This window comes from Mustela nivalis (assembly GCF_964662115.1).
Source record: "Mustela nivalis genome assembly, contig: HAP1_SCAFFOLD_2260, whole genome shotgun sequence".
Taxonomy (NCBI): Eukaryota; Metazoa; Chordata; class Mammalia; order Carnivora; family Mustelidae; genus Mustela; species Mustela nivalis.
This window is the reverse complement of record NW_028134405.1, coordinates 55,507-70,329: the sequence shown is the minus strand read 5'-3', so window position 1 is coordinate 70,329 and position 14,823 is coordinate 55,507. Positions and strand designations below refer to the sequence as shown.

General features: G+C 37.7%; 1 protein-coding gene across 1 annotated transcript in view; it reads left to right on the top strand.

Annotated features, from left to right (window-relative positions):
* Positions 1-1,270: 1,270 nt before the first annotated feature.
* The window catches only part of LOC309858361 (rotatin-like), a gene marked incomplete at its 3' end in the record, with an annotated part of 60,999 nt that continues 47,446 nt past the window's right edge, over positions 1,271-14,823 (top strand). Inside the window, exons 1-3 of the mRNA XM_082751046.1 lie at positions 1,271-1,432; positions 3,572-3,753; positions 6,652-6,767. Coding sequence (XP_082607172.1) covers positions 6,765-6,767 — 3 coding nt within the window. The remainder of the gene's footprint in view (positions 1,433-3,571; positions 3,754-6,651; positions 6,768-14,823) is intronic.

The following is a 14,823-nucleotide window of genomic DNA, read 5'->3' as shown; positions in this document are numbered from 1 at the left end:
AGCGTTGTGGGAGGTTTGAGGGGAGAGTGGGGCAGAAAGAGAGAGAAAATCTCAAGCAGATTCCTTGCTGAGCTTGGAGCCCGAGGTGGGATTTTATCTTATGACCATGACATCCTGACCTGAGCCAAAATCAAGAGCTGGAAGCTCAACCGACTGACACACCCACGTGCCCGTGGTTTTTTGAGTTTTTGTTTGTTTGTTTGCTTGTTTTCTTGTTGAGTTTTAGGAGTTCTTTATATACCCTGATTTTAAGTCTATTTTAGATACATGATCTGCAAATATTTTTTTTCAGTCTGTAGGTTTTCAGTTTCTTGATAATGTCCTTTGATGCACAAAAGTTTTTGATTTTGATGAAGTCCAGTTTATCTTTGTTTTCTTTGGTCCTGCTTTTGGTTTCATGTATTGCCAATCCAAGATCATGAAGGTTTACTTCTATATTTTCTGCTAAGAGCTTTATGGTTTTAACTCTCATATATAGGCTTATTTTTTGAGTTCCTTTTTACATTTGGTTTCAGTTCATTTTTGAGTTCATTTTTTTTTTTTTTTAAGATTTTATTTATTTATTTAACAGACAGAGATCACAAGTGGGCAGAGAGGCAGGCTGGGGCAGGGGGAAGCAGGCTTCCTGCTGAGCAGAGAGCCCGATGTGGGGCTCCATTCCAGGACCCTGGGATCATGACCTGAGCCGAAGGCAGAGACTTAACCTACTGAGCCATCAGGCGTCCCTTGATTTCCTTTAAAATAAAAAAATAAAAAAAGATTTATTTATTTATTTGACAGACAGAGATCACAAGTAGGCAGAGAGGCAGGCAGAGAAAGAGGAGGAAGCAGGCTCCCCACCAAGCAGCCCAATGCGGGGCTTGGTCCCAGGACCCTGGAACCACGATCTGAACTGAAGGCAGAGGCTTTAACCCACTGAACCACCCAGGCGCCCCTTTGATTTCTTTTTTATATGTGCTTTGAGGTAGAGTTTCTCGTAGAATTTCGAGCAGGGGAGTGCATGACCTTTTATTCTGCTTTGGCAGTCCTGGATGTTATAAGTCAATTATGCTGGCTAGAAGGCTACATGTAATCAGGTCAGTTAGTTATAAATCTAAATGTGCTAACTGAGTACTTTCAGAAAAGGTTGACCTTTACTTTCACCTTAGTAGAAGTGTTTCTACTATCTTAACTTTGTTAATGTTTTTTGGAAGAATGACATATAAAAGCTGTATAATCATCATTTGTTGCTATTGAGGGATAATTTCATTCTTTTCTCCCCCTCAGATGTCGTTTCCCAAAATTCTTCTTTGTCTTACTGTCATGAAGTTAGAGTTGCTCATCATTCCCAGAATCCTTCTCCAGGAAGCAGTAGTCCCCGGCCTTCTGTGGTTGGACGCACAGGCCAGCGACCCAGAGGAGATGGCCAGGATTGGGATGCCGTGTCTTCCAGGTGAACCCTGAAAAGCCCAGTTAACGCGTGTGTGTGTTTTAATCTCAGAGGGAGATTAATAATTTTTCTCTGTCTTGTCTTTCGGAGCACTACCACAAGTATTGGCCTTGTGTTGAATCAGTGGTTTTCATACTTTTTTGACCATAACCCACAGTAAGAAATCATATTACATTGAATTCAATATGCCATACACAGTCACATGCTTTTACATATGTGTGTATGTATGTTTGCATGTGTGTACGCCTGTGTGTGTGTCCCTTTCAAAAAAAAGGTGTTCACAAAGTAGTACTTTGATTCCATATGGTACGTAGTCAATGATATTTTCTTTTCTTTTTTATTTTATTAAAAAATAGTGAAGATTCTGGCCTTTTAAGTTGTTTTTATTAGCCACAGGTGAAATGTGATCTAGTTTAAAAGCATAGCTTTATAAAGATTTTATTTATTTATCAGAGAGAGAGAGAGCACAGGCAGACAGAATGGCAGGCAGAGGCAGAGGGAGAAGCAGGCTCCCTGCAGAGCAAGGAGCCCGATGTGGGACTCGATCCCAGGATGCCAGGATCATGACCTGAGCCGAAGGCAGCTGCTTAACCAACTGAGCCACCCAGGCGTCCCTGAAAGCATAGCTTTAAATGATAGATACATTTTGATGGTATTTCAAACCGTCATATGTAAGTTTAATCATAATTTAAATGAATCAGTATTACTATTAAAGGGAATGAAGAGAGACTAAAACATTCCTTTCCAATGCACAATTTACGGAATTTTACTTATTTATATAAATACAGATTTTTATATATCAATTTTTTATAATCAATTTAAGGGGATTGGTGTGGTATTTGTGTGTTACCTCATCCTTAGGCTACAAGCATCTTATAGACATACTAGTTTCTTCCTTGGTGCTGTTTTAATAAATGCTCGGTGAGCTGAGCACTCATTGTTGGAGTGATTCTTTACTCATATCACTGCTGCTGCTACACTCGGACACTGATTCACGCTGTCTGCATGCTTGGTGTTACGCCAAGGGCTGTACATGCTTTATCTCCTTTAGTTGTCCTCCTGACAGTCCTGTAATGGCATTGGTATTATCTTCATCATCATTTCAGACAAACCTGGTTTGGAAAGGCAATGAGCCTTATCCCAGTTTATACAGTTGGTGAAGAGGAGGGCAGGGGTTTGAACAGTATGATCTGAGAGCTCGTGCCTAATCCTTCTGTAGGAGCGGGTGTTGGTCAGACACGGTTTTCTCTTTACCCTTATAAAGCCTTTCTACCTCATTCTCTGAGATGTATCTAGTGTGCTTCATGGTTATATCTTTTCACTCCTCGCCGAATACCTTCCTCATGGAGCCTTTTAGAGTTTGAGGGAAGCCCACCTCCTTTTCATGTTTTGCATTTTTGAAATTGAAGAAATGACAGAACATGTTTTAAATTTTGGAAGTTTTACATGATTAGTAGCATTAGTGTATTTGTGATTCAGCTTCAATTATGGATAACGTTAAAAGTAAAAAATTTGAGGTCTTTTGTAAATGTGAGGTTCAGGCCTTTCTATAGCATTTTATCCCCGTCCCATCATTTGACACCCAAGGTCAGAATTCTTTATGAAGAAGGTCAAGAAAGATGGGATGTTCCACTTTTTGGTATAATTTCAAAATCATGATGTGATGTTGAATATACTAAATGAAGTAATCCCCTTCTCCTCATGTTTTTCTGGCATTTTTTTAGCATTCTTCAGTTGCTAACATTGGCTTACTTGGAACATTTGGTGAAAATCACAGAAAATCTAGGAAAGTAAATGATTTAGTTTTGCCTCTGTAAGTTGATTACAGAAGAACTTTGCTGTGGATTGGCTTGATCTTTAGAAACGAATGGGTTATTAGTGCTAATGTTGATTGCTCTTACAGGAATTTTAAGAACATCATTTTGAAAAGCAATATATAGATGCATTTTGGTTTCATTTACAATTTCAACTCCTCGTTATGGAATTTAATCTTATAAATTTGTCAGGGTTTCTCAAATCTGAGCAGGCTTGTTGCATGTTGTGTCCATTGTGAAGCTTCTTACATGCCAGACGGCCGAGAGGCAGTAAACCTATTTGTGGGCTGTCTCCACATTCGAGGATTATCCTTTGTTTATTTTGCAGTGGAAGTAGTGGTCGTGTTCCGGTGAACTCTCGGGTATCTGTGCATTCGCCTTTGGATGTGGTACACATAGATCTGCCGGAGCTGGAGACGGAAGACACGCTGGAGCTGCAGTTCCAGCAGCTCAGTCTTCCCCAGTTCTGTGTCTCTATCCTGGAATCAGCAGTTCCTCTCTTAAGAACAGGTTAGTTTTTGAAGTTACAGTTCTTTTTATATAATTTGTCTTTGTTTTGTCTGTTTTCAGGGATTTTTCTTTTCACCTAAGTTATGACATTTAGAATCTGTATTTACTTATGTTTTAGGATACAAATTTTTCTTTTCCTTTTTTTTTTTTAAATTTTATTAATTTTTTTGAGAGAAAGAGAGAGAGCACACATGCGAGCCTGAGCGGAAGGGAGGGGCAGAGGGTGGAGCACACTCCGCTGCCGAGCAGGGAGCCTGGCACACCGGACTGGATCCCAGGAGCCCAGGATCATGACCTGAGCCAAAGGCAGATGCTTAACCGACTGAGCCACCCAGGCGCCTCTGGGATACAAATTCTTAAGCACTTAATAAAGTCTTATTAAATGTGGATGCTGTGACCAGTGTTTAGATGGAGTATTCCCTTCCATTTATGACTTTTATTGCACAGGATTCCATTTCTGTATGGCTGTTTGAAACGTAAGCACTGAACAAACAGTGCAGCCAGAGTAAGTTAGAGAAGGTGGGCCAGCATTAATGGAGCAGGATAAAAAACTCTTTGGCTTACGCCCTTTGGAAACTTGTTGAGTTGCTCTCAGTTGCTCAGTTTTCCCACTCAGTTTATAGTTAAGCCATGAAAATGTGAAAAACAACCCCCAAACTGGATTCTTACCTTTGCAATTATTTCTTTTTCTAAGGAAAAAAAAAAAAACCCAAACTCAAGAAACCTAGCATTCTGCGGTTGCTCTTTCTGTCAAATGTGCTGGGTAAATCTGCAAAGATATACTCAAGTACTTAAGTATCCATTGTAATATAGTTGTAATTTTAGTGAAGTGTGATAGTAACAGTAATAATACGACCAGTGTTCCAGAGACTTTAGGACTAGAACAGCAGTTCCCGCCGGCTTCGTGTGCGTGGTTTCATGCATTTCTCTCGCCATCCCACTGTACCTTCCCCAAAAAGGGAGTTCCTACTTTCATCCCCGTTTCACACATGAGAAAACTGAGGCTTAGAGTGGTTTAGAAACTTATCCAAAGTCAAACAGCTAAAACAGCTAAAAACCTTGAACCAAGGTTCTTCTGAAGCCAGTGTCCAATGCTCCTAAGCACTTAGCATTTTGTGAGGTACAAAAAGGTTTGGAAGCAGTAACGATTTTTTTGTTCTCTAACTATACATTTTCAGTAGTTGATAAACTTGTCAAGATATAAATACAAGATAAACAGGATATGTATTTTATGATCTGTACAGGCTCAATTAAAAAAATGTATTCTATTTCAATGATTTCTCAAGCACTGTCTAATTTTTGCCTGCTTGGTGGTGTAGTGGGGTGGGAAGCAGGGCAGAGGTCTATATTGGGGAAGCATTAAAAATGTTTCTATCCCGGGGCGCCTGGATGGCTCAGTGGGTTAAGCCACTGCCTTTGGCTCAGGTCATGTTCTCAGGGTCCTGGGATTGAGTCCCGCATCAGGCTCTCTGCTCAGCAGGGAGCCTGCTTCCCTCTCTCTCTCTCTGCCTGCCTCTCCATCTACTTGTGATTTCTCTCCGTCAAATAAATAAATAAAATCTTTAAAAAAAAAAATGTTTCTATCCCGAGGAAACCCAAATAACCCTAACTTAGCACTGACTGAGTAACTCTGCTTCCAGGAGTTAGAAGCACATATTAATTCATGTACTAGTAGTGTGAAATAAAGAAAGGCTGAACTTTGGCATCAGAAAGTATATATGTTTGTCTGCATGCTGTACTGAGAACAGTTTTAGATTTAATGATTTCTCACTTAACCTTTTCTTAATTTGCTGTAAAAAGTTAGATTGATAATTATAAAGCTATAGCTTGGTACATAAAATTTTCTAAATGTTCTCTTGCCCTTTTGTGGTAAATTATTGCATAATTTGTAATTGTTCAATATCATAAGAGGTTTCTAAGAGGACTTGCTCCAGCTGTTCTAATGGGACAATTACTCTAGACCCTTACGATCTTGTAGTTTGCTTTACTTTTAGTCATTGGAAACTGACCTTTGGTGTGTGGGAAGTCTTGAATGAATGTTCACCTAATGGATAGTAGAGTTCCTTTGTTATTCTGTCTCTGTGGAGAAAAGGGATTGCTTTGGTGGGTGTGACAGAACAGTTTCTTTGGAATTTTTTTTTTTTTTAAGACTTATTTATTTTAGAGAGAGAGAGAGGGAAAAAGTGAGTGCATATGAGCAAGGGGGCAGGGCGGGGTGGGGCGGGGTGGTTGGGTAGAGAGAATCCTTAAGTATAGTCCATGCTGAGCAGGGAGCCTGACTTGGGGCTCTATCCCAGGACCCAGAGGTCATGATCTGAGCAGAAATCAAGAGTCAGATCCTCAACTAACTGAGCCACCCACGTGCCCCTCTTTTGGAATTTTTATAGAGTTTTAAGTCCATAGAGGCTTGATAACCTGTTTGAGATGGATTTTCTTGACATTTCTTCAGGAAATGCCATCATGCACATTTATTCCTTTAGTTGTCCAGTGCAACTTCTGACAAGGGCCTTCTAGTGCTAAGTTTCAGAGAATGCATTTTCTAAACCTAACCTGGTGCTTTGTTATATATTACATGTAACATGGAAAGTCTCTGGATTAGCAAAATTTTAATCTACCTCACAGTATTTTTAGTTAGATTTTGCTACTTTCTTTTTGAACATCTTTCTCATTTATGAGCACATTGAATTTGTTGTAAATAGTATTGTGATTGCAACAGAGGTGTTAATGGTTGTTATAGATTGTGACATCCCTATTCATCTCTTTCAGTGATTCTAAAGACATCAAGAAATAAAAAGAGAAATAGGAGTTTGTGGGCATGACTAGAGGATTGAGCAATATGCTATGTAGCAGTTCATTTGAAAGTTAACTTTTTAAATTCTCTCCTGTTTATATATCTAGGTAGTAGACAAGTGATAATAAGAGTTCTGGAATTGCTTGCAGAGGATCTGATACTTATTGGTGAAGCGATTTCAGAAGACATCTGGGATGACAACAGCCTTTTTGCTATAGATATGGTGAGGATCAGTGATTTCCTTTTTATTTTATTTTGGTCCTTTTAAGCTGGTTTCATTGTCTCATTAGTCTTTGAAAGCTTTCTTTCTAACCACTATGTCCCAGGCTTATTTTGTGCATTCTGGAACAAACCATTTCACTAGAAATTCTGGTTACTTTAACTAATTATTCTGGTTACTTGTCATGGAGGGGATATATATACTGAGACTAAAAACAGGGCAATGGGGTCCTTATAGCTATTGTCTTACAATTTTTTTTTTTTTAGTAATTGAACTAGGAAATAATATATTTTAAAAAATGAACTTAGATTGATATTTTTCTGATTTTAACCTTATATTTCCTTGCTCATATTTTGTACTGTTGCTCATAGAAAGTCTTAGTTTTTGGCAATAAAGTTATTAGCTCTAACCTTCAGCACATAACTAAGTAATTTCAGAATAGCGGTGTTAGTATCATTGTGGTCACTGACTGATAATGGTCAAGATTTCTTGGCAGTTCTTTTTGACTCAGACTAAATCTCACTAAGAATATGCAGTCAAGAGGCACCTGGGTGGCTCAGGTGGTTGAGCACCACACTCTTGATTCAACTCAGGTGATTATCTTAGAGTCACGAGGTTGAGCCCTGTGTGGGGCTCTGTGCTGAGCGTACAGTCTGCTTGAGATTCTCCCTCTGCCTCTCCCCCCACTCAAGCTCTCTCTTGCATGTACTTTCTCTCCCTCTAAAATAAATGAATAAAATCTTTAAAAGAAAAAGGAATATACAGTCAAAAAATGTACATCAAAGTCACTTGAAAGAATTCTTTTCTCTGTTAACAATTTCTTATATGGTTATATTTGTTTTAATTTATTTTTACTTTTGGGAATTATTTTCTCATAAACATGTAATTCAGAGATGTTCCCCTGTCATCCTGTTCTCTGTTCATTTTTCCCATTTTTATTTTCGTTTTTGCAAATATAAGCAAGTAAGCATGTAGATTGTCACTGCTCTTCTCAGACCTTACATAAGAGGTAGTATGTCACATGTGGTTTTCCACCTTGTTCTTAGACCTTAAAAATATATCCCGTGTGCATGGAATAATAGGTATGGAGATATTTCATGTCCATACGTGGAGGTGTTCATCATTCTGTTTTATAGGCTACAAGTGTCTCAGTGTGTGTTTATTCGCCAGTCTCCTATTTTTTTTTTTTTTTTTAAGATTTTATTTATTTGTCAGAGAGAGAGCACGAGCGAAAGTGAGCACAGGCAGACAGAGTGGAAGGCAGAGTCAGAGGGAGAAGCAGGCTCCCTGCGGAGCAAGGAGCCCGATGTGGGACTCGATCCCAGGACGCTGGGATCATGACCTGAGCCGAAGGCAGCTGCTTAACCAACTGAGCCACCCAGGCGTCCCTCGCTAGTCTCCTATTGTTGGACACAATTGCTAATACAAATTGTGTGCTGTGAATAACGTGCATATGTCATTTCATACGTGTACAAGTGTGTCTCTAGGGTAGATTTCTTTAAGTTAAGATTGTTGCACATCAAAACAGTTGTCAGAGGAAGGGTGGTTGTGGGGACCAGCAAAATGGATGAAGGGGAGTGAGAGGTACAGGCTTCTAGTTAGGGATTGTCTAATTTGTGGGGGTGAAAGGTACAGCAGTACACCATAGGGAATATGATCAGTGATACTTTAATAGCATTATATGGTGACAGGTTGCTATACTGGTGAGCATAGCACAGAGTATACAGTTGTGGAATCACTGTGTTGTATACCTGAATCTAAATGTAACACTGTGTGTCAACTATACTTAAATTGAAAAACTATGTGTATTTTAAATCTTAGATATTGTTGCATTCTCCTGTATAACCATTTCATTCACTGACCAGCAGTTTATTGGAAGGTGTTTTCTCCTACACACTCAGTAGTAGGGTTTATAGTCAAACCTCAGATTTTTGCCATTCTGGTAAGTGAGATACGGTATGTCAGTGTAGTATTAATTTGCTCTTCTCTTTTCTTTTTCTGTAAATAGTCCGGGCATTTATCCATTTTTCATCCATTTATCTCTTGGGTCATTGGTCTTTTGTTCTTTTATATATTAAAGGGACATTGACTTTCCAAGACAAGCTGCCGTTTTATTTCCTCCGGCCTGTCCGCCTGCCTTCTTTCCTCTCCTCTCCTCCACCCTCCTCTCCTCCATCCGTCCCTGCCTCCCTTCCTTCTTGACTTTCCTACTGATGCTTTGGTGAGTGCAACATCTTCTACTCATTTGTTTGATTTTTTGAAAAGATTTATTGATTTGAGAGAGAGAGTGTGAGCACAGATGGGAGGGGTAGACGGAGAGGCAGAGAGAGAGTCTTCAGCAGACTCCCCACTGAGCGAGGGCTCCATCCCACAGTCTTGAGAGCATGACCTGAGCCAAAATCTAGAGTTGGACGCCTAACCGACTGAGTTACAGGAACCCCTTCACATGTGAATTTTTATATAGCTGGCTTTGTCAGGTTTTTTTTTTTTTAATCCGTTCTAGATTTTGGATCATAGAAAGATTTTCTTCACACCTTAGGAAAAACATGCTCTATCTTTCCATTTCTTGAAGTCTACTTTTTTGTCTTTCAAGAATATTTTTCTCATATAGATTTTGTACATTATTTATTGTTTATTCATATGTATGTGTGTGAATATATTTATGTGTGGGTATTTAGCAACTTCATTAATATAAGTTGCAGGTGTTTTAAAAAGTTTCTTGATACATTGACGTATGGATATACTTGATATAGATTAGTTTGCATTTTCTATGTAGAATTCATATGCTTTTTTGTCTGCTCTCTTTCAGTAGGATTACTCTGAGATGCTGCCATGTTGATGTGTGTATCAGTAGTTCATTTTATTACTCGATGCCATGTTCTTTGCTATTTGTATTTCAGTAGAGAAGATAGTTTTGGAGAATATGGTTTTATTTATGTATTTTTCTGAAAATGTTTTGATAAGTAATATTTCACATGAGTGATCAACATGTGTATAGGGAACTCAGGAATGTTAGGTTACAACCTATTATTTTCTTAATATTTTCTTAAATGTGTAAACTAGCAGTATGTCTCTATGTAAATGGAAATCATGTTCTTTCTTACATTTCAATATGTCATAAATCATTTGTCATTTTACACCTTCTGTCTTAAAATTATCAAGTGATTTCTTTGAAGAACTGATATTCTATCTCTTGTATTAATCTAAATTGGTAACATGTCTCTCTCTCTTTTTAAATGCTTGCCTTGTCAGAGAAGCAGAAGCAAAATTTATTAATTACAAAAATATATGTTAATTCCCTGAGTTGCTGGTTTTTTTCTCTTTATGTTATTTTGACCTAGGTCTGTCTTTGTTGTATTAAACTGTGTTAGGACTGTCTGATCCTTGTAAATAGAGGTTAGAACCTAAAAAACAAAGAAAATACTGATGTTTACTTAATACCAATACCTGTGTGTGGAAAACCCAAACCTTAAGACACACACACACCCCCCTCTTGAAAAGAGAAACACCTATTTATAATAGGTATAATACATTGTTTTAAGTCCTTCAATTTCTTTACCCATAATATAGGAATAATAGTTCTTAATCTTAGTTTTTCTTTAGTCCTTAAGGTTATCATACTATTTGGTAGTACTTTTTGAAGATTTTCACATATTGAAGTTTTTCAACAAGTGATTTTTTTCTTAGAAGTGTGAAGAATGTTTTATCGGTTGCTTCTTAAATTAACTTGAATTTTCTTGGCCAGAACATTTATCTGTAAAAGTTAGTCATTCACTTTTAACTTTTGGCTGCTGATCTTTTATGATTCAATGAATTATTTTTACTTTAAAGGTTAAATCTGTTGTAGAAGTGCCAATTGGTATGATAGAAATGTTAAATAAAACAGTACTGCTTAAAATTATGTTTGATTTACTTTTACTTGTTTAAAAGAATGAATGCCTCCTAAGGAAAAAATCTCATGCCTTTGGGTATATATTAATAGAAGCAAACAATAGAATTCTTAATGTCCCTACTTTTATCGAGTTTAAAAAGGAAGATGGAAGCAGTATTTTTGTTGAGTCGTTAAAGGAACAAAATAGTGTGTTACTACCAATTCAGAAAGTAGACACCTGAGGATATGTAATCCGATCTCTAGACTTTTCCCAATGGTGTTAGTAACAGTCATGACTGGAGCTCCATGGCTCAGTTTGTGTAAGCATAGTCAAAAGCAAACCCCCCCCTCCAGTCTCCTGCGCTGAATGTTTTTATTTCCTGTGAAGTAAATAAAAGAAAAAGAATTTTAATGAACTGTTTTGTTAAGATTAATTTGCTAAGCACTTATAAAAGTTAGGTTGACCTAGAGTATGACATCCCTTCTTTGCTTCCCATTGAAATCAAGTCTGCTTGAACTTCATTCACATGGTAAGTTAGGTTTAAGAAGTGAGGATCTTTACCTCATGCCAGATAACCCCAGACCCCTGGGGGCTGTCTGCCATTCGTTCACGCTGTGCCCTTCTCCTCTCTCGCTCCTGTCATTGCGGTGTCATAAAAGACAGTTTTTTCTCCTCCTTCATGACTCGTTGCTTCCCCATTCCCATCTGACTTGCTGTGAGTGGGTGACTTAGCTATTCAGGCATGTTGGAGAATTGCTGGTTGGAGTTCAAGTGGGGCTGAGAGCATTGCGAACACATCTAGAGAGAAGTGCTTTGTACCCAGTGAGGGCTCAGTAAGGGTAAGTGAAGCCGACTGTGAATTTATAATTGGGTGAGTGGAATCTCTAATTAGCATAGGCCTCCCCTGCTGCTGCCATCAGTTCAGAGACGGTTATTTTAGTTCACCAAACATTTCTGGATTGCCCATTATACGCTAGGCACTGGGGGTGCAGGATGAATAAGAGGCAGCCCTTTTCACTTTTGTGGAAGATAGACACTTCTGCTCTGACACCAGTAAAACCAAGGTAAGCATACAGGAATAACACTTACTTCAAGGGGTCATTGAAGGATAGCAGTTACTCTGTTGTAGACCCCGTCTAAGCACTCTGTGTTTATGAAGTCACTGAATCATCACGGCCCTCTAAGGCAGATAACACATGTTACAGATGAAGAAATGGAGGCTCAGTTTTCTTTTTTAGGGTCATTTTAGAGTCTAGGTTTTCAATCATGTTTTATTGCCAGGGATGCCTTGACAACACTCCCATCTTAGAATCTCGGGGCGGGGGCACTTCCTGTAAATCATTACTGAGCTGAGTCTTAAATTAGAAGTATGATGTGGCTAAGCAGTGAAGGTAGGGTTTTATCTGGCAGAAGGGAAGGGAATGACAGGATAGCGGTGGCGACAGGGAGGTGTGGTGGGGCCATGCAAGCCATACCGCATAGAACTCAAGGTGGGGGGGCGCTGGGGGGTGTGCTGCCTGGTGCTGAGTCGTTCGGCCTCCGTTCTGAAGGCAGGACGGGCTTGCTCTTCCCCGGGAGAATGCCTGGGGAGGTTCACACAGGAAAGGAAGGAGGGAAGGAAGTACGGAGTGTGGGGCTGGAAGCATGGGCGGCGTGGGGGTTCGGGGGCTGGGCAGAGCCCGAGCCAGTTACCTATTTCAGAGCCTTCACAGGATCTACCACCTATTTTGTAATGTGCAGATAGTGGAGAAATTGTGTTTGCACTGTCAATTCTGTTTTATTGAGAACATTTGGGATATTTTGCTACTCTGTTTAATTCTGTACTTTCTTTTGTAAAAGCCATAAATATCCTCTGAAAACTGGCCTCCCACACCCTCTCCATCAACTACTTCACAGCATTTTGAACATTTCTAGCCCAACGAATTAAGACTGTGGACCAGTTTCTGTTGTTTTCAGTCCTTTCTTTTTTTAAAACATTAAAACAAACTTTTTTTTTTTTGCTTAGAAGAAATGTTGGAAATGGTGAAAATTGCAAGCCTGATTCTTCATAGTACTTTCTTTTTATACTATCTTGAGAAGCATTCAACGTGTCATTGGAATTATTAAGGTTACTTGAAATCGTTTCACAAATAAATAGATTTTTAGAAAAAGCTCGACAATACTGAGATTTTAAATTAAGTTAATGTTGAATAGCAGATACGTTGCTTGTAGGTGTAATGGAGAGGTGCTGTGTGGAAGTATTGCATGTCAGAATTGTAAGATGGTCTCTGTGTTTTTAGTTTGTTTTTGTCAGACTGGTAGTTATTAATATAATGGCTTCTGGTTTAAATTTTATTAATTTTTAGTTTTATTTTCTTTGGATTAGAGAAGATACCTTTAAATATATTTTGAAGTTTTCTTTTCTGTTAAGTAAATGGTTTTTGTCACTGTTTCTTGGACACATGAGGAGTTGTATTCTTTGAAATGGTCAAAGCTTAGTATCTTCTTATTTATGAATTAAGTTAAAAATGACTGGATTAAATCCTGTAAGACTATTTTTCTTTCAGTGACAGGTTTTGCTTGATATTATATGTTATTCAGATCCCACAGACAACTCATATTGGGTCTTTACTCTTAATTATGCATTTCATCAGAAAATATGACCCCTTTTATCTAAATTTTTCCCCTGAATTATTTGTTATTCTTATTTCATAGATTTTTTTATTCGTATTTCACTACATATTTAATTTTTAGCCTTTTATGCACAAAAATGAAGGTATCTTTTTATGTATCAGTTATTTTGGTTTTTACTTTAACATGAAATCATATTTGACTTAGAGGAAAATTTATACTTTTTATAGCACAGTTAATGCATGGTCTTCTCAAAAATTTTTGCTGTTTCTTTTGTTTCCATTTAAATTTTTTTTTACTGTATAGAATATTTTTTCTTCTTTTTTACTTCTGCAATGATTTGACAAGTATCATAATTTTAATTTTGTTTATTTTAAAAATCAACACTATCAAATGATCCATGTAAATAATGTTTTCTCATCTATGTAATTTGTGTTTTGTGTATGTGTTAGAAAATATATAACATAAAATTTACCATTTTAACCCTTTTTGAGTATATAATTCAGTGTCAGTAAATACATTCACATTCACATTGTTGTACAATCACACTGTTTATCTTCAAAACTTGTCCATTATCTCAAACTGAAACTCTGTACCCCACACGGTAACTCTTTTCCCCAGCCCCTGGCAGCTACGGCAGTGTGTTTTTCTTTATGAGTCTGACTGTTGTAGGATTCCTCATGTAAGTGTAGTGAATGACAAAATATCATTCTTTCTGTATCTGGCGTATTTTACTTGGCATAATATTTTCACAGCTCATCCATGTTATGTCATGTGTCAGAATTTCAGTACTTTTTTTTTTTTTAAGAATTTCATTCCTTTTTAAGGCTGAATAATATTTCACTGTACATATATGGGGCATACCACATTTCGTTTATCTGTTCATCTGTTGATAGATATATTTCCACCTTTTGGCCATTGCGGATACTGTTCCTGTGAACAGTGGTGTACATGTGTGCATTCGAATCCCTGCTTTCAATTCTCATAGATATATTATGCAAAAGTGAATTTGCTGGATTATGTAGTATTTTTACATTTAATTTTTTGAGGAGCTGCCACACTGTTTCCATAGTGACCTGTCCATTTTACATATTTACCAGCAATGCACAGAGATTCCAGTTTCCCTACATTTTTGCCAACACTTGCAGTTTTCCATTATTTTTGATAATAGCCATTATTGTGGCTTTGATCCTTTATATAATTTTTTTTTAGGCCTTATACCTTTAGATTTGCTTCTAATATATTTATCCCTGAATAAAAAAAATTCTGGCATACATTTTTATCCTTAGTTTACAGGTTATTTCCTATTCTATTTGCCTATATTCTCAGTGGAAAAGCGAGTGTGAGATCTCCAGTGCTCGTTTGTTCTACTATCTTACAGATGCTGGCCTTTTACCAGCTGGTTTATGAGGGCATGTCGGCATGTGTAAGATGTATTTTGATCTGTATTGTTATGAGTTGCAAGTTAACTATGTTGTAGTTTTCTCTTGGTATTTTATGTATGCCTTTAAATTTAAAGGATATAACTTCTAGTTAAATACTAAGTTACCTGTAAATATATGATGGCAGAACATTTG